We start from the raw sequence: 20,367 nt of genomic DNA, 5'->3' as shown, positions 1-20,367 counted from the left end.
AGTCTCGGGAAAGTGAACCTGCGGAGGGAGACATGGTGTCAGGTGGAAACGAGCCCCCAGCAGTCCTGGGAGAGACCTGAGAGGAGACATTACCAGGCTCACCTGCGGAGCAGCGTGGTCCTCCTCACCGCTCTGACCGCCGGACCGCAGCGCAGGGCGGCCTGCAGCGAACGGCTGCCCCCCCTCAGCCTTCCAGAGAGGAGGCACTATGAAGACAGCTGTAAGTAGCAGACACTCACCACAACTTTTAGATTCAAGGTTTAGGGCTCATGAGAAGCGGGCCGCACTCGGTTCTGCTGATTTGTGATGTCATAAAATAATCCTGCTCGTAGGCCCGCCTCTTTTGTTGGTGTCAGAGGAAATGTGCCAAACAAATTCTCACCTTCCCCATCAAGCTGACTGCTGGCAGCTGAGTCTCTCCAATGCTGCATGAGCAGACTTACACCAACAGAACGGGCTACTTCCTGTTAGCTCTCTGCTAATGTGACTGCAGATAAATAATTTTGTCTTCTGAATGTTACCGTTGTTCATTGCGCTAGTTAACTAGTTTGGGTCTAAGAGACTTTAGTTGGAGTTTAATTATCAAATGTCTGAACGTCTTTGAATACAGCAGTAAGTTTTTGAAGCAGTCAGCAGATTCAGATGATAAATGACAGCAAGTTCAAGCAAAGAGGGAGCAGGAAGTGGAGAAAGAAGTGGTCCTAGAGCGCTTCCCTGAGGAACTCCGGGTACAATGTTGAATGTTTGCTACAATACAACAACAAATCAACTAATTAGTCAGTATCACAGATGAATGCCATAAGTTGTCTTCTGTTCTTTAGTAACTACGGTTTGTATTTTCTTGTACTTGAACTTTGTACTTCTTTTGGCTCGTGTTTCTAACGCAGCTTTTTTGTTTCCTGCAGCGAATTCCCACCTGGTGTAGGTGCCGACCACCTCACAAGACTCAACGCGCTCTGTCTGCATTGAACTTTTAACACACAAACATTTATGGATGTTGTAGTACTGCAAAGATGTCACAGATTAGATATGTATTTACTCCAGTGTCTGGGCTGGAATGTATGTAAAAATATATGGTGCTCCAGAGTACAAATGTGTGTTGTTGGGTTTTTTGTATTTCTGTGTTTTTCTCAGACGCCTGTGAGCCGTAGCTGGTGGTGGTAAACCTTATCTCTTGTTACTCATTCACACCTGGTGGATAAATCAGGTGCTGTCCTCATGCTCTCAGATACGGGCCGGTACAATGAAAGTCCACGGAGCAGAGAATGAGCGCAGCTACTGAAAAATGAGGTTTCAGTCCTTGAAGCCCAGTTGAGTTACTCAGTTGAGTTCAATACTGATTAAAATCATTTTGATAAAATGAGAATCAAGCAGATCTTTGGTTTTCATCTCCAGCTCCATGAAAATATGAACCAGTAGGCCTCAAGTCCAGTTTAAGTCTGCCAGAGCCCGAACACAGCGCCAGTGAGCACAGCCAGTCGCCATCCGCCTGCTGGACTTCCACCCTGATCCTCACAAAGCAGGACTATGACAGCAGAAGTGGGGACAGTTGACTCAGCGCCGCCGGACGCCCACATTCCTGAGTGAGCCGGCTCCAGAAGACTGAGCAGCAATGGAGGCTGGCGAACAATGAGGTCGCTGGGGGGACGGAGGATTTGAAGGTCAGTGGTTTCACACCAAAGATTCACAACAAGACAAACTTGGTCGTTTGCACCACTGCAGCCAAATGAGACGGTGGATTCTGACGACTGCGGTGAGGCATGACAATGGAAGCTGGAGTTTTTATGACTGTTTTCAGGCTCATGAAGAGAAACAGGAAATTCCCTGTATTTACAGCCTCCTCGCTCTGTTTTGAAGCTCTACGACCAAATCCACACACAACTTAACATTTAATGAATTAATGAAGTATTTCTGCCTGAGAAAACATTTGAATTGTGACTGCTGACACCTGAGGCGGCTTCCTGCAACAGCTCTGATTGGCTGAAAGTGTCATGTGACAGTTTGGCAGTGTTAGGAATGACCACTGTGTACGTGTGTGTGTGCACTGATGTGTGTTAATGTGGCGCATCTGTCTGTGTAACCTTCAAACCAAACGAAGCCTCTAATAGAAATCCTGTCTGATGGAGACAATCTTGGCTGGATTCTGTCGCACTGCTCGTCACCTAAATGAACTGTGGTGTTGACAGATACTTCATTCAAAAATTGTGTTTCACCTTTCAAGTACTCACTAATAGGAGTCGAGCTCACCTGGATGTTTTTACCCTCCTGCATCCCTTCTTCATGACTCTAGAATGCAGGAAGAGCCAGCCACGTGTATTTAGCTTCAAGCTAACAGAGACAACAGCAACACTGTCCAAAAACATCACCTATTAGTGAGTACTTGCAGCAAAACACACATTTTTGGCTGAGGTATCATTCTGACACCTGAAAAACAAAACTGATACACTGGTTTCATTCCACGTGTGTGTAGCCTCACATGGCTCCTCCCCTGAGACGCTGCTAAGTCACCTGGGTAAAGTTACTCTGCATCAGTCACATGGAAATAATCCAACATCCAGCTGTGGCTGCACGCTGCTGCACCTCGGCGCCCCTCCGGCCTGGAGCTGAAACCTGAAGCCACCAGGCGTAGACGAGTGTGGGAAAACAATTCTGCTGAAACACTGAATAATAAATACACTGATGTCCAGTTGAGAGGAGCTGTCACTCAACGCTTGTTATTCTTGATGTTAACGTACTGTTTTATTCACACGCAAACAGAGACATACGTCTACACATGAAATGACACAGCTCATTCTACAGCTTTAAACATACAGACCAAAAAATATCTTTACATACCTTCAAGATCTATATTTGTTCATGTATGTAGCAGGGACAGTGCACATTAATCAACATTTCTGTGTCTACGTCAACTTAAGTGTGCCAGAGTTCACTAAGTAGCTCATTTCATTTAAAACTATTATTTAAACATTCTCAGTTTCATCATGGGTTCCCCTATCAGGGCTTTGTTTCCACTGTTCTGTAATTTAATTTCATATATTCCAAATTATTCATTATTTTCTTCCTATATCGCCCTTTTTACAACATTAAAATGTCCAATTCTGATTTATGTTGAAGTATTATTTTTTACTCGTTCACAATAAAGTTTAACGAAAGACATCTCAAAGGCTGGAAGATTAGCGGTTCAGCAAGTAACATAATCAACTGTAAAACTAAATACCACGAGTTTAGGAGCACACAAACAAATCCGACATCAACGTTCGGAGCTCGACAGCCAAACGGCCCGGAACTCTTCTTCCATGCGCTGTTCCTGGGAGGAACCCTTGAAGTTGGACCGGGAAGCCAATCACTTCCGGTTACTGCATATAAGCAGATTTGGCGGTAAAGATGGCGTTTGTAGAAAAACAAAACGAGAGCGTTGATGAAACAAATCAAGAATACAGAGTTCAAGTTACGTCTAAGAAGGAAGTGATTGAGCAGATAAGCAAATATAAAGGAGTGCTGGTCAAAGTTCTGGACGGACAACCGGAGATCGCGGAGGACACGAAACGGGTTTTAATCCAGGAGCTGCTGGCGGTGGGTTGGACTCCCTACCGATTCTTCTTCTGTCGACTCGGCGTCAATAAACGGTTCGACCTGTCAGATCTTGTTTGGAGCTCTGCAAGCGAGCGGAGCTGTTCGACTTGTGAACGTGAATGACGCACCAGACTCCATTCAGGAAATCCCGTAAATAATGTTTGCCTCGCTGCCATCCGTCGCACACCAAGTTAAAGACTGTAATTTTAGTATTAAAAGATTTGTTGATTTTCCCAGATGGTTTCAGGTTACTTGTTCCAGCCACGAACACTGCCTGTCAGTGAACCTGTGTTGAAATGCAAAGTTTGATCGCTCATTATCGCAGTACTAAACTACTGTTCAGTTCTTGAGGCAGTGGAGGCTGAAATAAATACTCACTGAAATCAAAGTACATCGGACTGATAACGTAACTTCATGCAGACATTAGTAACAGTAAGTAATTGTTTGTCCACTAGGTGGCTCTAAACCTGCAGTTTAGGACATTTCTTCAGAAAGTAAAGATTCATTTAGAGTTTATACATTTGATTTTTATACGTGCATTTAGATTATAATCCGTGGCATTATAAAAGCTCATTCCTGTGAATCTGGAGGTGAAGTTATTTTGTTCTGAACGGAGTAGTTGTGAGTGCAGTGATTGGTGGTAAGGTGATCGGCAATGGCAGGCGTGCTGGACGCTCTCCAGATCACCGCGGTCCTCTCAGGGTTCTGGATGTGTGAGACGTAGCTACGCCTCAGAACCACTGCCGGATCCACATGGACAGTGAAGCCTGTCGGGTCGTTTCCAAAGAACTATGTACTTCAGTTTTTCTGAATCTAATCCAGCGAACAGCAGATGTGAAGGTGACCACTGCGTTCACTGGAATATTCCAGTTGAAAATAAACAGCAACATTTATTTTATCCCTGTCAGGGGTCAGAGCTGTTTTCTGACTTTTAATTGACCAAAAAACCAATCAATGATTGCTGGATCAATGAATATGCAGGTCAGCGCAGTTCTCAGTGGTCGTCACTTGTGCTCTCGTGTGTGCAGAACTTCGAGGCTGGCGTCCAGGACAACGTGTTGGTGAGCGGACAGACGTGGGACGAGGCTTCCGATGCTGAAGGTGAGGGAAAACCTGTTCACAGCTTCCTGACATCATGACAGGGTTTGTCCACACGGAGCGCTGTATTTGGTTCCTATGTCTGTCCCCCCTCTCAGCAGAGGACGAGGCGGTTGATTTGGAGAGCCTACTGGACGACACCATCGTGGAGACCACCAGGAGGCGCCGCACCTACCCCAGACAGATCCTGCCCCATGTGGTCCACGCCCTCAAAACGGAACGCAAACTCATGGTGGGGGTCGTGAGTGAGGTCCGTCACACATGATATCAGTTATTCGAAACGTGCCAGGAGTGTGCTGTCGATGACAAGTCAGCTTCCATAACTGCTGTCACTGGCTGTCCTCCAGAGACGTCTGACACACTCAAGGATGTTTTTAGCCCTCAATATTGTCTTGTAGGCAGGAAGCCTGTCAGAAGGGAGCTAAAATCTCAGGTCTCTCTGAGTGTCAGTTACCAGAGGGAGACAGTAGGAGGCGCTAGTAAAAGCCAGCAATCTTCTGAGGGTTAAAAACATCCCAGGTGTGCGTGAGTGACAACCTTTCACGAAGGAGGTTCATTGACGTCTGTTGTGTCTGTTGATCAGGGGCTTCATGAGCCGACAGTCGAACCTCAGGAGGTGATCAGGGACCGCCGGCAAGGTGATTACCCACAATTCCTGGACCCATGGTTTCTCTGTATCATGGCTCTTATGATCCAGAGGGTTTGGTCTTCAGATTCGTGGTTTAGTTGAGTGATTGTGTTTGATTCAGCAGAGAGCGTCATGAAGGATTTGTCAGCTGCTGCTCCAGGGCTGGTCAAACAGGCTGTCCAGGTCATAAAGGTAACGCACGTGCGCGCGCACACACACACACACACACACACACCTTGTTTTTGACCTGTGTGTTGTTTTTGTCTGCAGTCGATTGCCACGCTGCAGAAGCAAGCCGAAGGCCTCCGTGAGGTCCTCAACATGACGCCAAGCTCCGCCTCACTAGAGATCCACAGAGAAGTGTTGGGCAGCAACCAATCAGATGCTCCGCCAACCATGAGGAGGAACAGGCAGCCAATCAAAAGAGCCGTAGAGGAGGCGGCCGCCGCAGATGGCTACGTGCCCCTCGCCAAGAAACCAGACAGCCCGGCGGGAGAGAGAGAGGGCGAGCAACAGTGACCTTCCTGCTTTTAATATTTCCCCACATGCCAGCTCTCTGACTTCTTCTTCTTCAAAGGCAAAGCAGGAAACATTTTATAAACAAAAGTCATAAAGTTTAGAAGTTCCCCTGAAACCTGTTCGACGCATCCGTGTGTCATATGTGTCATACATGTTAGTGAAGAACACACGTGACCTGCGGTCTGGGCCCCCCTGTAGAGACCGTCAGTATGAGACCATGAAAGCACATCTAGGTTTGAAGACGCAGGGTCAGACGGCGCCTCGTGAACCCGCAGCGGGTCGGAGGGCAGCAGGGTCGAGGGTCGTGGACGGGCTGAACGAGTGCAGCAGCGAGCGCCTCCCGAGGAGCCGGAGCAGAGGGTCTCCGTCTCACTTCACTGCTTTAATGGCGAAGGCCTCCGTTTTCCTTCAGTCGCTAAAATGATGTCATGTGTGGAGATTGCTGGCTCCGCCCCACGAATGTGTGTATAGGTGTTGCTGACACACTACACTCATCGTATTGGATGTCTCACTCTGAAGTCTCGGTCTCGGCGAACCTCGCCCGCCGCCCAGAGGTCAGCTGACTTCTGTGAACGACCCTCCTGTTTCTCCTAAATCAGCATCAGAATTGAAAGCTGAAGTGAAACTGCTGTGTTTTCTGAACCGGCGCCACGCGGCCAGGAGGACTCTTCAGTTCCCAGCACGCCGACCTCCTGGCGGGAAGCGTCCTTCATCTCTGTGATGTCAGATTCTCTGCACGGACGTGAGGTTGGTAAGCCTGATCCCGCCGCCACCTTGTCTTCTCCTCTTCTCGGGATGAAACCATCAGGCCTGGAATCGATTTTTAAAAGTACATTAAGCCAGAAAACGCTGGAGAAGTCGTGGAAATTTGCCGGTTCAGTTGAGACTGACGAAGTCTCGTGTGTTTCATGGTTAAATACTTCAAGATGTTGATGATTGATTAAACTTTGTAGTTCCGCGTTAAGTGGACTTCATTTTTTGCGGAGAAATGTTCAGGAGCGCCAGAGGCGACGTGGATGGAGGAGAAGCCCCGTGAGGCTGCAGCTGCTGTCGCCTCATGGAAGGAATTTCATGTGAAAAGAGAACAAATAAAAACCACTTGATGAAATTCTCAGGGTTTTTGTTTGTCTTTATCCTCTCCACGTGGGTGTGTTTGTCACGTGTTTAAGAGAAGAGAGTCTCCTCAAAGACGAGACAGCCGCTGAAAGCCGAGGAGGGGGAGGAACTTAAGCCTCTGAGACACAACAACTATGCAGGTTTTTAATTGGCTGTCATTTAACAGTCCACCTCGTCTGGGAGCTGAGGTTTTAATATTGGCTCGCGTTACCACAAGCTGGGGAAACGTAGTCCATGACACCACTTGGCTGCTGCCTGAAGGCTTGACTCCAACTTTAAAACACGTCAGCGTTTTCTTCCCCCGTGGACCGGCGCCGGGACGGTGTCAGGTGGCACGTCTACGGACGTCCTGTTCTCCTCACCGTGATGTCTGGAGCCTCCTGAAGGAATTTCTCCAAATTTGGAGGACTCAAAGATGAGCTGAAAAGATTTTGCTGCACAAAGGTCACTGTGACATCACGGCGTTGCTGGTTTAATGAGTGCTGGAAGCGCTCATGACTCATCATCATCCACCTTGATGTCATAGCCTGAACCGTCCCAGCCGTGGGAGGAACTGCCTCACCTGCACCGTACGGGGGCAGGACAGTGATCAATCAAACCATGTTTGAATACAAGCTGGACTCTGTGTGTGTGTGTGTGTGTGTGTGTGTGTGTGTGTGTGTGTGTGTCAGGGTTCAGAGGAAGAAGGCCAAAAACTGAAGAGGAGAGAGAAGAACAGAGTTGCAGCTGAAAAGAGCCGGAGGAGACAAATGCAGAGAGCCGACCTGCTGCACCAGGTGGGGGTGAGAGAGGGGCAGAACTTCCTGTCACCTCTTCCTCCAGTTCAGGTTCACTCATATTGCGACCCCACGAAGCTGCTAATCCTCAGTTGGTCTTCATGATGCAGCATCAGGTCGTCTCCGTGGCCGCGTGTGTGTTCATTGTGTTCAGTAACTATTCACAAATGTTGGAACAGATAGGAGTGTAAATTTGGAATAAACTACCTTGACTTGATTTAACTCATGTTCGTGTTATCGGGCGTCCAGGCGCGACACAGTAGGCTGGAGTTCAGCAGATTATCAGTTTATCTGGTGATGAAGTAGCGTTCGTTGCCAGTAGCAACTCGTTAAATCCGGCGGGTGGATTTGGTGAAGCCTCGTCCTGGAGGAGCATCACTGGTCCACACCTGCTAACCAGAACGGAAACGTCAGTCACAGAAAGTGTTTCTGCCTGGAGGCTGGAGGCGTGTCGCATGAGTACCTCAAGGAAATGTCTTCAAGATTGGCTTTAACGTTCACTGAGGCAGGAGGCTGATCTGAAAAGATGCACGAGGTCAAAGGTCACTGTGAGGCACACGCCAGAGAGGCGTTCCCGGACGCAGTATTTCTAGAGTTTTTCTGTGTGTTAACTGTGAAACATTCGTTCTCTGTCTTCTCGACTCAGTGGATTTCTCCTTCCAGGCCTGTGAGTTGCTGGAGCAGAGGAACAGGAAGCTGAGGCGAGAGGTACCGTCAATAAACACGCACACAAACTCACAAACATGAGCGGTCTGGAAGGTTCCTGTCGGCTCCGAGGACGCGGCTGATTCACGTCACTCAGGCATATTTAGGTTCTCTTCTGCCTGGGAGCTGCACTCTGATCAGAGATCTGTGGATTTCGTTCATGGCATGGAAAACCAGCACTTTCCTCTGTTTCTTTGACGTGATGAGAGAACACTGAGAACATCGAGTCAGCGAGGTTAAAAAATGATGTCGAGCCTAAAAAGGAATTCAGTATTGAAAAGTCAAATCAAATAAATAGCAAACAGACGAAGTGTATTTTCAGCTCATTAACAGAACGAATCTCTCGCCTGCAGGTGGATTCTCTGCTTGAGGAGCAGCGTCAGCTGACTGAAGCGCTCCTCCTCCATGAGTCCTTCTGTCCCATCATGCACTGCTCCGCCTCCTCCTCCACCTGTCCTCATCTCATTCACCTGGCGGCGGACAACCTGGCGGCCTGCACCGTCTGAGCCTGGTGGCTAAAGCTCAGCAACATGAGCGTGTTTTTGCCCCAGCAACTTTCCAATGAGCCGTGTGTGATGAAGCAGGGAACCACTGGAGGGTGCTGTTCACCCTGGGAGCTGCTGAGCTGCACTAGGGACATTTCACCCAGACAGGGTCTGACAGGAGCAGCCTGTCAGAAGAACTTTAAGGATGATGATACTTCTGGGGAAATTCCAAGCACTAGTTAGCTTAGCACAATGAATGGCAGTAGGTGGGATGTGTTAGCATTGCTGCAGCGTTGCCTGCTCTAACATCATGAGGGTTGTGTACACTTTCATGAGAGCTGAGCCAGACAGTGAAGGATCAAACCTGATTTTATTTCTGTTGTTAGATGATTCTGATTTAAAACTCTTATTATCCACCACCTCCAGAGACAGACAAGTAGACAGAGCCCCTTCTCTAGGGAGCTGAGACCCAGGCTAGTTAGCTTAGCACAGTGACTGCTAGTGGGTGGGAAGTGTTAGCGTAGCTCCCTCTCTGCCTGCATTAATACCAGGAGGGTTGTGTGTAACCTTGGTGATGAACACCAGTTTAACATGAGGAGACGTTGTAGTGGTAGAATCAGACACGTAGCTGGAACTACTTTCCTGACTGGGAGCAGTGATTTGACGCAGCACCTCCAAAGCTCCACTGGAACTTGGGTCAACAGAACCAAAGGTTTGTTGAGGACTAGAAGAGTGACTGCTGCTACTGATGATGAGGAGGAGGAGGATTCCTGCTGGACACACCAGCATCCTGGACCTGAGCTAGCTGATGCTAACACTTCCCACCCACTACCAGCCATTGGGCTAAGCTAACCAGTATCCTGGACTTGAGCTAGCTGATGCTAACACTTCCCACCCACTACCAGCCATTGGGCTAAGCTAGCTAGCCTGGACCTGAGCTAGCTGATGCTAACACTTCCCACCCACAACCAGCCATTGTGCTAAGCTAACTAGCCTGGACCTGAGCTAGCTGATGCTAACACTTCCCACCCACAACCAGCCATTGTGCTAAGCTAACTAGCCTGGACCTGAGCTCCCTAGACGAGGAGCCCTATCCTCTGGTCTGGAGACGATAGCTAAATGTAAACAGATGATTTGGGAGATGAAGAGTAACAGCATTACTGCATTTATTTGGAATCCTGTAGGTTAGCTTGTTGTTGTTTTTTATTGGCCTTCTTTATTGGGTTCATTTAAAGATTTTTACAATCTTGCACCCATTTTCACAAAACTCCAGACAGAAACTCCTTCGGTGTCTGGCTCAAGCTCTCCGTCCACAAAAGTTTCCCAGAGGTGTCAAAGATGTCCTCTCAAATATATGTGAAGAAACTCACGCAACCCAGTAAACTTTTTTCCTCCAAGATGCTTTTGAAACACTTCTGTGGTCTGTACGTAACCCCTGATGTACCTTGTTATCTCATCAGTCTATTAGCGTCAAGCTAAATATACATGGCTGGCTCTTCACAAAGAAGTGATGAGGGAGAGGAAAAAACTTCTTTGTGAGTACTTGAAAGGAAAGATACATTTTGACGTGTACTCTTTGTCTGACCGCTGGCTCCTCCTTGAGCTGCCTGCTTATCGAGGTGGAGGAGTTTGCGTGTCCCAATCATCCTAGGAGCAAAGTTGTCTGGGGTTTTTATGCCCCTGGTAGGGTCACCCAAGACACACGGGTCCTAGAGGAGGGACCAGACAAAGACCCCAATGACGATCAACAAAGCTGGACTGACTTTTCCCTCGCACGCAGGTCACTGGGGCCCCCTTCTGGAACCAGGCCTGGGGGTGGGGCTCAGTGACGAGGGCTTGGTGGCGTGGCCTGCACCCATGGGGCCCGGCCGGGCACAGCCCAAAGAGAAATGAGGGTGCCCCCTCCAATGGGTGGGGACAAAGGGGTCGGTGCTTTGTGAGATGGGTGGCAGCTGAGAGCAGAGACCATGGCGGTCTGATCCTTGGCTGCAGAAGCCGGCTCTGGGTACATTGAATCTCACCTCTGTGGTGGGGAAGGAGCCTGAGCTGGTGGTGCGTGAGGTGGAGACGTTCCGGCCAGACATAGTCGGACTCACCTCAACACACAGCGAGGGCTCCTGATCCAGTCCTCTCTAAGGGGGTTGGACTCTCTTCCACTCTGGCGTTGTCGGCGAGAGGGTAGCCTCGCTCCGCTTTCTGGTAGGGGGACAGGTCCTGACTGTCATTTGTGCTTTTATGCCAAATAACAGTACAGACACCCCCCCCCACCCCCCCTGGTTTGGATTCCCTAGAGGGAGTAGTGGACCCTGCTGGGGGACTTCAACGCTCACTTTGGCAGTGACTGTGAGACCTGGAGAGGCGTGGTTGGGAGGAACGGCCCCCCTGATCTGAACCTGAGCAGTGCTTTGTTACTGGACTTCTGTGCTCGTCACTGATTGTCCATAACGGACGCCATGTTCAAGCATAAGGGTGTCCACATGTGCACTTGGCACCGGGTCACCCTGGGCCGCAGTGTGATGATCGACTCTGTGGTCGTGTCCTCGGATTTGTAGTCATACGTTTTGGACACCGGGTGAAGAGAGGGGCGGAGCTGTCAACCCAGACGAGAGAGCTTGTCTCTCAGCTGGCCTGGGATCCCCCGTGAGGAGCTGGATGAAGTAGCTGGGGAGAGGGACGTCTGGCTCTCTGCTTAGGCTGCTGCTGCCGCAACCTGACCCCAGATAAGCAGGAGAAGATGGATGGATGAGAGGATGGATGGATGAATGGATGGGTCTAACTGCTGGGTTCATCTTTGAGCCTCCTGGTTAACCTTTTGAGCAAAATATTGTGTAGTATTTCCTAAAGTCGTTGTGTACTGGGTACTGCAGGTATCAGCGCTCCCTCCATCCATCTTTAACTCTGTTTTAAGTCCTTCCAAGATGCCGTGAGGGGAACAATCACCAGTCCAGTTCCTGTCAAAAGGTTCCACTTCACTTTGACCTTGAGAGAATTTTCCGTTCAACTCAGCATGAAAGAGGAAGGAAAAGTGAAATTCAGGGACGTTGCAGTTTGATGCCGCTGTGGTCAAACTGGGAACCAGCATAACGAAACTCCGCTTTCATGCAGGTGAGCCAGAGTCTTCAGAGGTCTGGCACATCTGAAACAAATGAAACCCAGAAAACAAACTCCAGACCTTCGCTGAATCACCTCTGGCTGCTAACCCGTCTCTGACCCCTGACCCCTGAGAGTCCCAGTGCACATTTGTGACAAATCTGGAGAAACTCCCTGGATGCGTTCCTGAGGTCTCGCATTGATATGAAAGGGTTAAGACTTAAACAGGCCTGGGGCTTAAATTGGATTTTAAAATCACAACCGAAGCTAAACTTCTCATCTGTCCTCATCAACGTGTCTGGACTTCAGATTCGCTCCCGATCTTTCATGTATTCGCTCCTGTTTTTTACCGGGTGTTGAAACCAAGCCAGAACTCGGGAGGCGACTCGCTGGCTTCTGTGGCACCAGATCAGAAGTGAGGGATGTTCCGGCCCGATGGCAGATGAATATACTGATGAATGCCATGTTCTCCCACAGCCTATTGTTTGTCTGGGGGCATGTAGCAGGTGTGCAGCAGTGGGAGTGCTGCTGGGAACTGTGGGAAACTCCTCACATTCCTTGAACTGATAAAAAATTCACACCCTGCCGGTCCAGGCTGGGCTCAGAGTGACCATGGTCCTGCCGCGCTGGCACCTCACTTTGGCTGCAGGTGAGTGAACTTGCAAGAAAAGCATCTTTCAATACCAAAACTTGAAGTTAGGTGGATATTTTATGCTGGATTCATTGGTCTCATGGTTTGTTGCTGGAATTTTGCGTAAATTAATGATAAATCCTCTCTTTTCTTGTGACTTTTCATCCCGACCTTGGAAACAAACCAGGTTTCCACGCTGCAGAAATGTCACAGCGATTTCTGTTTTTCCTGCCTCAGAATCCTCCAGCGTTCATGATGAATGTGTCAGTACACGCTAACAGAAGGTCCTAGGTGTGTATCCAGGCTCAGTGCTGGTCAGCCTCATTGATGCAGACCCACAAACACATGAGAAGTTTATATCTAAAGGTTTTTCTCACTCCACAGAAAATTCATCAGTGTAGGAAAAAATCATCTCAAACGAATGAACACAGACAACAAATGGCTTTCTCTAATGTGCAGTTCTCATGAATCACTTGTTTCCAACCGTCCTGAGAGGTCTGACTGGAATGAGCTCTCGTGTAAACGCAGCAGCCTGTGAGAGGTTTGGGTTGCAAGCAGGAAGGCAAACTGATGGGTTTTGTAGCGCAACTCCTGGCGCACATGCAGGAGCTCACCGCAGCTCGGGCTCCGCAAAGATACAGGAAGAGGAAACTAAAGTGTAGTAGAAAGTAGTATGGAGGACAATGATGGTGTCTCCATGGCAACCGACCGATTTAAAAAACTAGAACATTTGGAAACTGATCATTTTGGACAGTTTTTCTACAGAAACAAGGAAACCAAATTATATTTCTAAGTGAAACCATCCTTTCAATTTTCTGATCATCCGGCTGGTTTAAGAAGATGTGGATTATGTGACAGGGAAAGTTTGTAAAAACAGACATTTCTTGACTTTTCAGCTGTTGTTAGCCATCCTTGTCCATTAGCTTCAAGCTAAAGATACGTTCCTGGCACATTCCACATTCTGCTGTGACAATTAAGACTTGCAGGAGGGAAAGAGCACGCTATGAGCTCAAGACTCCTGACAGAGAAAACTTGAAAGACAAAATAAAGTTTTTGGGAAATGTTTTGCTTTAGCTTAGCATGGGGAGGGTCATCACCTCCGCTTGTTTCTGATTGGAGGAACTCAAAGTGTAACAAGCATCCTTCATTTCCCGTCACAAAGAGGAAACGTGCTGGTTTCCAAACCTACAGCATCTGTTTCCTCTTCCCAGGATGCATCTTTCTCTGTGCCTGCTGCCAGGCTCTGACTCAGAGGCGACGGTGTGTGTTCCACGTCAAACCTCAGAACTACAGATACACAACTGCTGGCAATGTTAATGGCTCGCTGCAGCTCTGCGAGCACACGCACTGCTGCGTGGGCCACTTCCTGATACGAGATGGCAAGCCAGAGATCGACCTTCTGGGTAAGAAACCTTTATGATCAGTCCTGCAGTTTTGTACGGACATGATGTGATTCGCTCTCTGTCGCAGCGTGTGATTTGTTAGAGAAGTCTTGCCCGGATGCAACCTGCAAACCACAAACACGCTTCAACAACCAGGTCATTAAGTGTGTGTGCAACACGGATCTGTGCAACAGCAACATCACCTGGACTCCAGAGACAGAAGACGCTGCACTCGCTGACTCCTCCTCTGTAGGTATGACACAGCCACCAGCTGATCGCGCTCATGTGGCACCCGCATGGGGAGAAAAGTGCTACATCCATCTTTTCTTTTTATGACTGGAAATGTTTTTAAATCATGTTTTCAAAATGTCTTTGTCCATGTGCACCAAAGAAAATCACACCTCTGAAATTTGAAACTCAAACTTGACTACAAGTGTTACTGATGTTTATAATTTTCTCTGTTAAATCTGTTCCCTACTAAAGGAAACGCAACAACCTTCAGGGAAACTCTCTTATCATCCAATGTCTCCAGACCAGAGGATAGAGCCCCTCCTCAAGGGAGCTCAGGTCCAGGCTAGGCAGCTTAGCCCAATGGCTGGTCGTGGGAGGGAAGTGTTAGCATCAGCTAGCTCAGGTCCAGGCTAGTTAGCTTAGCCCAATGGCTGGTCGTGGGAGGGAAGTGTTAGCATCAGCTAGCTCAGGTCCAGGCTAGTTAGCTTAGCCCAATGGCTGGTCGTGGGAGGGAAGTGTTAGCATCAGCTAGCTCAGGTCCAGGCTAGTTAGCTTAGCCCAATGGCTGGTCGTGGGAGGGAAGTGTTAGCATCAGCTAGCTCAGGTCCAGGCTAGTTAGCTTAGCCCAATGGCTGGTAGTGGGTGGAAGTGTTAGCATCAGCTAGCTCAGGTCCAGGATGCTGGTGTGTCCAGCAGGAATCCTCCTCCTCCTCATCATCAGTAGCAGCAGTCGCTCTTCTAGTCCTCAACAAACCTTTGGTTCTGTTGACCCAAGTTCCAGTGGAGCTTTGGAGGTGCTGCGTCAAATCACTGCTCCCAGTCAGGAAAGTAGTTCCGGCTACGTGTCTGGTTCTCCCACTACAACGTCTCCTCATGTTAAACTGGTGTTCATCACCAAGGTTACACACAACCCTCCTGGTATTAATGCAGGCAGAGACGGAGTTACGCTAACACTTCCCACCCGCCACCAGTCACTGTGCTAAGCTAACTAGCCTGGGTCTCAGCTCCCTCGAGTAGAGGCTCTGTCTACTTGTCTGTCTTCTGGGGACGATGGACAACAAGAGACTCTCCCTACAAGTTTGAAACTCAAAACAGTCGCTTCTTGATTCACAGAAAACCTCCACACTCTTTTGCTCGCGTCTGTAGATAAACTCAAGACGGTGATCTTAGTTGGAATCGTGGCGCTGCTGTGTCTCCTGGTTGCTGTTGTGACATGGAAATGCTTCTATCATGAGAAAAGTAAGTTATTTTTACATTTCAACTATCATGCTTAAAGAAACATGCAAAAACTGAACTTTGTTCATTGTCACTGGAAGAAAAAAGTTTAGTTTTAAATCAGAGTCATGTACCGGCAGAAGTTTAATCAGGTTTGAGGGTCTGACTCAGCTCTGGTGGCTTCGTGTGACCTTGGAAGTGTTGCACTGCCTCAGCCGGACCAACCTTATCTGGGCTCTGACACTCCCTTCACCCTCCTCCATCAGACCTCTGTGTCTTTGTGTCAGAAACTGGTTTCAACTTCAAAGCCGTACGAAAAAAGAATTCAGCAGTTTTATGAACAGAATGACGGAATGCTTTCAAGTGTTGAGCCCCCACGGAGGATGCATGGTGGCGCCTTCTGGAAGTACAAAGAAAACAATTTACATTCTTTACATTTGAAAACTGCGAGTACTGCCGACTTAAAGTTTTAGCAAAACAGGTAAAAGTTGCGTCGAGCAGAGGAGGTTCTGGTGAATGCGTGAACAACGATATCAGCCCCGCGGTGCTAACTGGTCGACTGTCTGTGGCCATGTACCCAAACTATGGTTTGTGTTCCCCCAGGAGTACACACAGTCATGTCATACGCCATCACAAATCGTGTCTCATATTTTTCTCACCTGTATTCTGCAAAGTAGCCAATCAAAGGCAGAGAAGCGCTGTGGGCGGGTCTACTGGTCCAGGTCCGCCTGGGTCCAACAAAGAGGCGCATCAGTGTCAGCTTATTGTTTAACTTGCTCAGGTATGGAAACCAGTTCAATCCAAACCAGTGAGTGGGGGTCCCAGTGCCACATCCCACAGAGCTAGCGTTAAGCTTAGCTGCGTTAGCTCCTATTTTAGCCTCTAGAGCTGAAACTGCAGGTGATGAGGAATACGGAGGGTCAAGCGCCCGTGACCTCACATGTCAACTGTCATTACTTCAGAGGGGAACCCTCAAGCCCGGGCTTCCCATGCCGCACCTCTGTGTTCCTGCCAAACCACAAAAACCAGTGAGATCGACGCGGCTGAAGTTGAGCTCCAGCAGGTAAAATCAACTCCGCCTACATTCCAACAAGCCAGCAAATATCCGATACGGCTGGAAGGTTGATGGATGCTCATGTCTCTGCTAGGTTGTGGCGTGCGGGCATTTTGCCACCGTTTGGCGAGGGAGATACCAGGGGTCCGTGGTGGCGGTGAAAGTCATACCCGCAGGCCTCAAACACATATTCGCCACAGAGAAGGAGGTGTTGGAGCTGCCGCTGATGAGGCACGCTGGGATCGTCCACTTCCTGGGCGCCGGGAGGAAGCCGGATGATGGCAGCTGGCTCGTGCTGCTGGAATTAGCTGAATATGTGAGTGGACGAGTGTTCTGATTTGATGTCCGGGGGTCACATGACACAGACGCGACTGGACAAAGAAGTGCGGTAAATTGTGCCGTTTATGGACAGAAATCCATTCTGGGTTTTTTGACTCCGCCATGTTTGTCTGTCCCAGGGACCTTTGACCCTGAGATGTCACGTTAACTTGGGAGTGTCAGCCATGTGTCAGACGTGTGATTTGAGCGGTAAATCACCGACAGTGGTTGTGGTGTAAGCGGTCGAACCCGCTGATGTTCATGTGTGTTCCGTGTTCCAGGGTTCTCTGCACTCGTTCCTGTGCAAACACACCTCCAGCTGGATGCTGTCGCTGAAGCTGGGTCAGTCGCTCTCTCAGGGGCTCTGCTACCTGCACTCGGACCTGCTAGCACACGGTACTGAGCACGCGCGCGCGCGCGCGTGTGTGTGTGTGTGTGTGTGTGTATGTGTGTGTGTACCATAGTGAGTGTCTTCTTCGGATCAGTGTCTTCACAGGTGTGTGGTCATGTGACCTGTGGTCAGATATTTTTCTGCGGTTCTACTACTTGTAGACTGTTAAAGATTGTGATGCATCACTATGGTAACACCCCCCCCCACACACACACACACACACACACACACATTCGATCAATAATAAACTAACCCCCCCAGATGTGCACAAACCTCCGGTGGCCCACCGGGACCTCAGCAGCTTCAACGTTCTGGTGAGAGCTGATGGTTCTTGTGCTCTGAGCGACTTTGGCTGTTCCACCATCCTGAGGTCGTGGTCGGGGCATCACAGGGGGGCGGGCCAGACCGCCCACAGCGGGGTGAGGCCCATGGACACTATCACTCACGGACACTCCAGTCTGAATACGTGACTGAGAACAGATGATGGACGTGGCTTTGACCTGTCAAGTCTGTTCTAGGAGACATTTGTTGTGTGGGGGTCTGCAGGGGGGGGAGGCCCAGGTGGGGACCCTGTCCTTCATGTCCCCAGAGGTCCTGGAGGGCTCGGTGAACCTGCGCAGCAGCGACTGGTGTCTGCAGGGGGACGTCTACGCTCTGGGACTGCTGCTATGGGAGATCTGGATGTGCTGCTCGGATTTATTCCCAGGTTAAATTCCTTTACTCACACATCTGTGTTTCTCAACCCCTGGGCTGCGGCCCATCGGTGGGTCATGAGTGCCTCTAGTGGCCCATTCACTGAAAAGTGAATTATATTTTATCAAAGCAGAGTTTCAATCTGACTAGAAATATCCTATCGTTGTGTCTTCACGTTGGTGAGTGCCTGTCACCGTGACCTTTGACCTTTGACCACAAAATATTTCCGGTCTTCTTTTTCAGGCATTTCAGAGATTTCACGTCAACATGAAATGAGACGTAAAGAAGGAAAACTTGAAAGATGATGAGAAATTAAATGATTAAGTCATATAGATATAGATATCTATATCTATAGATCTATATATATAAATAAAGATATCTATATCTATATACATATCTATATCTATATAGATATACATATCTATATAGATATATATAGATATAGATATACATCTATATAGATATGTATATCTATACAGATCTACAGATATGTATATATATCTATATCTATAGATCTATATAAATATAGATATCTATATCTCTATATATCTATATATATAGATATCTATATTCATATAGATATCTATATTTATATAGACATAGATATCTATATCTATAGATCTCTATATATAAAGATATAGATATCTATATCTATATTTATATAGATATCAATATATATAGATATTTATATCTATATATATAGATATAAATATCTATATATATAGATATCTATATCTATATAGACATAGATATCTATATCTATAGATCTCTATATATAAAGATATAGATATCTATATATATAGATATCTATATCTATATTTATATAGATATCAATATATATAGATATTTATATCTATATCTATATTTATATAGATATAGAACTATAGATATAGATATCTATATCTCTCTCTATATATATAAATATAGATATCTATATAGATATAGATATCTATATCTATATAGATATCTATATTTATATAGATATAGATATCTATATCTATATTTATATAGATATCAATATATATAGATATTTATATCTATATCTATATAGATATCGATATCTATATATATAGATATTGATATCTATATTTATATATATATATAGATCTATAGATATAGATATCTATATCTCTCTCTATATATATAAATATAGATATCCATATAGATATAGATATCTATATCTATATAGATATAGATATCTATATCTATATAGATATAGATATCTATATCTATATAGATATATATACATATCTGTAGATCTGTATAGATATACATATCTATATAGATATGTATATATATCTATATCTATATATACATATCTATCTATATATATATATAGATATAGATATGTGCATATCTATATAGATATAGATATTTATATATATATTTATATCTATATCTATATATAGAGATATATATAGATATAGATATATAGATATAGATGTATATAGATATAGATAGATAGATATTAATGTGTGTGTGTGTGTGTAGATTCAGGAGCTTCTAACTCTACAAGGACAATGTCGCCACCCGCAGGCGGAATCGTTCCTCAGCACCTGCTGCCCTATGAGTTGGAGCTGGGTTCTAACATGACGAGGGAGAACCTCACCTGGTACGTGTCACACCTGAAGAAGAGACCCTCCATACCCAAAGCCTGGGCGCTGCTGTCACAGGTAAAGAAGTAGTTCTACCTGGTAAACCTCCAGGTGGTGATAATGATGATGACGATGATGATGATGATGATGATGATGATGATGATGATGATGTCACTGAGGGACTGTTCGATCCCACCAGGGTTCTGTGCTGCAGGATACGCTGGAGGGATGTTGGGAGTGTGATGCGGACGGCCGGCTCACAGCTGCGTGCGTGGCGGAGAGACTCACGTCCCTCCAGCTGAGTTTCTCCTCCTAAACGTTTACTTCACCCTCCCAGTCTTGGCTCCCGCTGCAGAACTCAACCAGGAGAAGAGACCACACCGCTGCAGAACTCAACCAGGAGAAGAGACCACACCGCTGCAGAACTCAACCAGGAGAAGAGACCACACCGCTGCAGAACTCAACCAGGAGAAGAGACCACACCGCTGCAGAACTCAACCAGGAGAAGAGACCACACCGCTGCAGAACTCAACCAGGAGAAGAGACCACATCGCTGCAGAAGAGACCACACCGCTGCAGAACTCAACCAGGAGAAGAGACCACACCGCTGCAGAACTCAACCAGGAGAAGAGACCACACCGCTGCAGAAGAGACCACACCGCTGCAGAAGAGACCACACCGCTGCAGAACTCAACCAGGAGAAGAGACCACACCGCTGCAGAAGAGCCCACACCGCTGCAGAACTCAACCAGGAAAAGAGACCACACCGCTGCAGAACTCAACCAGGAGAAGAGACCACACCACTGCAGGCCAGCGCCGGGGTGCGGCGAGGACCTGACGATGCAACTTCATCATGACACATTGATG

The 20,367-nt window shown here is 47.4% G+C and overlaps 3 protein-coding genes across 11 annotated transcripts; all 3 read left to right on the top strand.

Moving 5' to 3' along the window:
- Nucleotides 1-3,279: 3,279 nt before the first annotated feature.
- nsl1 (NSL1 component of MIS12 kinetochore complex) lies at nucleotides 3,280-6,916 on the top strand. 9 transcript variants are annotated; one of them, XM_086189410.1, is made up of 6 exons: nucleotides 3,280-3,573; nucleotides 4,602-4,674; nucleotides 4,773-4,921; nucleotides 5,255-5,309; nucleotides 5,421-5,491; nucleotides 5,570-6,916. In XM_086189410.1, the coding sequence occupies exons 1-6, from the start codon at nucleotides 3,385-3,387 to the stop codon at nucleotides 5,816-5,818; spliced, it is 786 nt and encodes a 261-aa protein (XP_086045536.1). In that variant the 5' UTR covers nucleotides 3,280-3,384; the 3' UTR covers nucleotides 5,819-6,916. The 9 variants fall into 9 exon arrangements, with proteins under 9 accessions (XP_086045536.1, XP_086045537.1, XP_086045541.1 ...); XM_086189411.1 differs by having other exon boundaries at nucleotides 3,283-3,573; nucleotides 4,770-4,921; nucleotides 5,421-5,482; nucleotides 5,570-6,914; XM_086189415.1 differs by having other exon boundaries at nucleotides 3,284-3,573; nucleotides 4,773-4,903; nucleotides 5,570-6,914.
- A 113-nt stretch (nucleotides 6,917-7,029) lies between these two features.
- On the top strand, nucleotides 7,030-10,900 carry batf3 (basic leucine zipper transcription factor, ATF-like 3). Its single transcript, XM_086189418.1, has 3 exons — nucleotides 7,030-7,710; nucleotides 8,374-8,418; nucleotides 8,769-10,900. Exons 1-3 carry the CDS (start codon nucleotides 7,684-7,686, stop codon nucleotides 8,919-8,921), a joined length of 225 nt encoding a protein of 74 aa, XP_086045544.1. The 5' UTR covers nucleotides 7,030-7,683; the 3' UTR covers nucleotides 8,922-10,900.
- Nucleotides 10,901-11,271: 371 nt separating this feature from the next.
- Nucleotides 11,272-19,831, top strand: LOC147243398 (bone morphogenetic protein receptor type-2-like). The gene is made up of 11 exons (XM_086189964.1): nucleotides 11,272-12,639; nucleotides 13,833-14,024; nucleotides 14,092-14,256; nucleotides 15,381-15,473; nucleotides 16,412-16,512; nucleotides 16,598-16,819; nucleotides 17,103-17,217; nucleotides 17,474-17,678; nucleotides 17,731-17,918; nucleotides 19,442-19,578; nucleotides 19,700-19,831. Exons 1-11 carry the CDS (start codon nucleotides 12,603-12,605, stop codon nucleotides 19,814-19,816), a joined length of 1,572 nt encoding a protein of 523 aa, XP_086046090.1. The 5' UTR covers nucleotides 11,272-12,602; the 3' UTR covers nucleotides 19,817-19,831.
- The last annotated feature ends 536 nt before the right edge of the window (nucleotides 19,832-20,367 follow it).

The sequence above is a fragment of the Aulostomus chinensis genome, chromosome 20 (assembly GCF_037954235.1).
Source record: "Aulostomus chinensis isolate RoL2024-O1b breed Wild chromosome 20, RoL_Achi_v1.0, whole genome shotgun sequence".
Taxonomy (NCBI): domain Eukaryota; kingdom Metazoa; phylum Chordata; class Actinopteri; order Syngnathiformes; family Aulostomidae; genus Aulostomus; species Aulostomus chinensis.
Note: the sequence above shows the minus strand (reverse complement) of the source record. Positions and strands in the feature narration are given on the sequence as shown.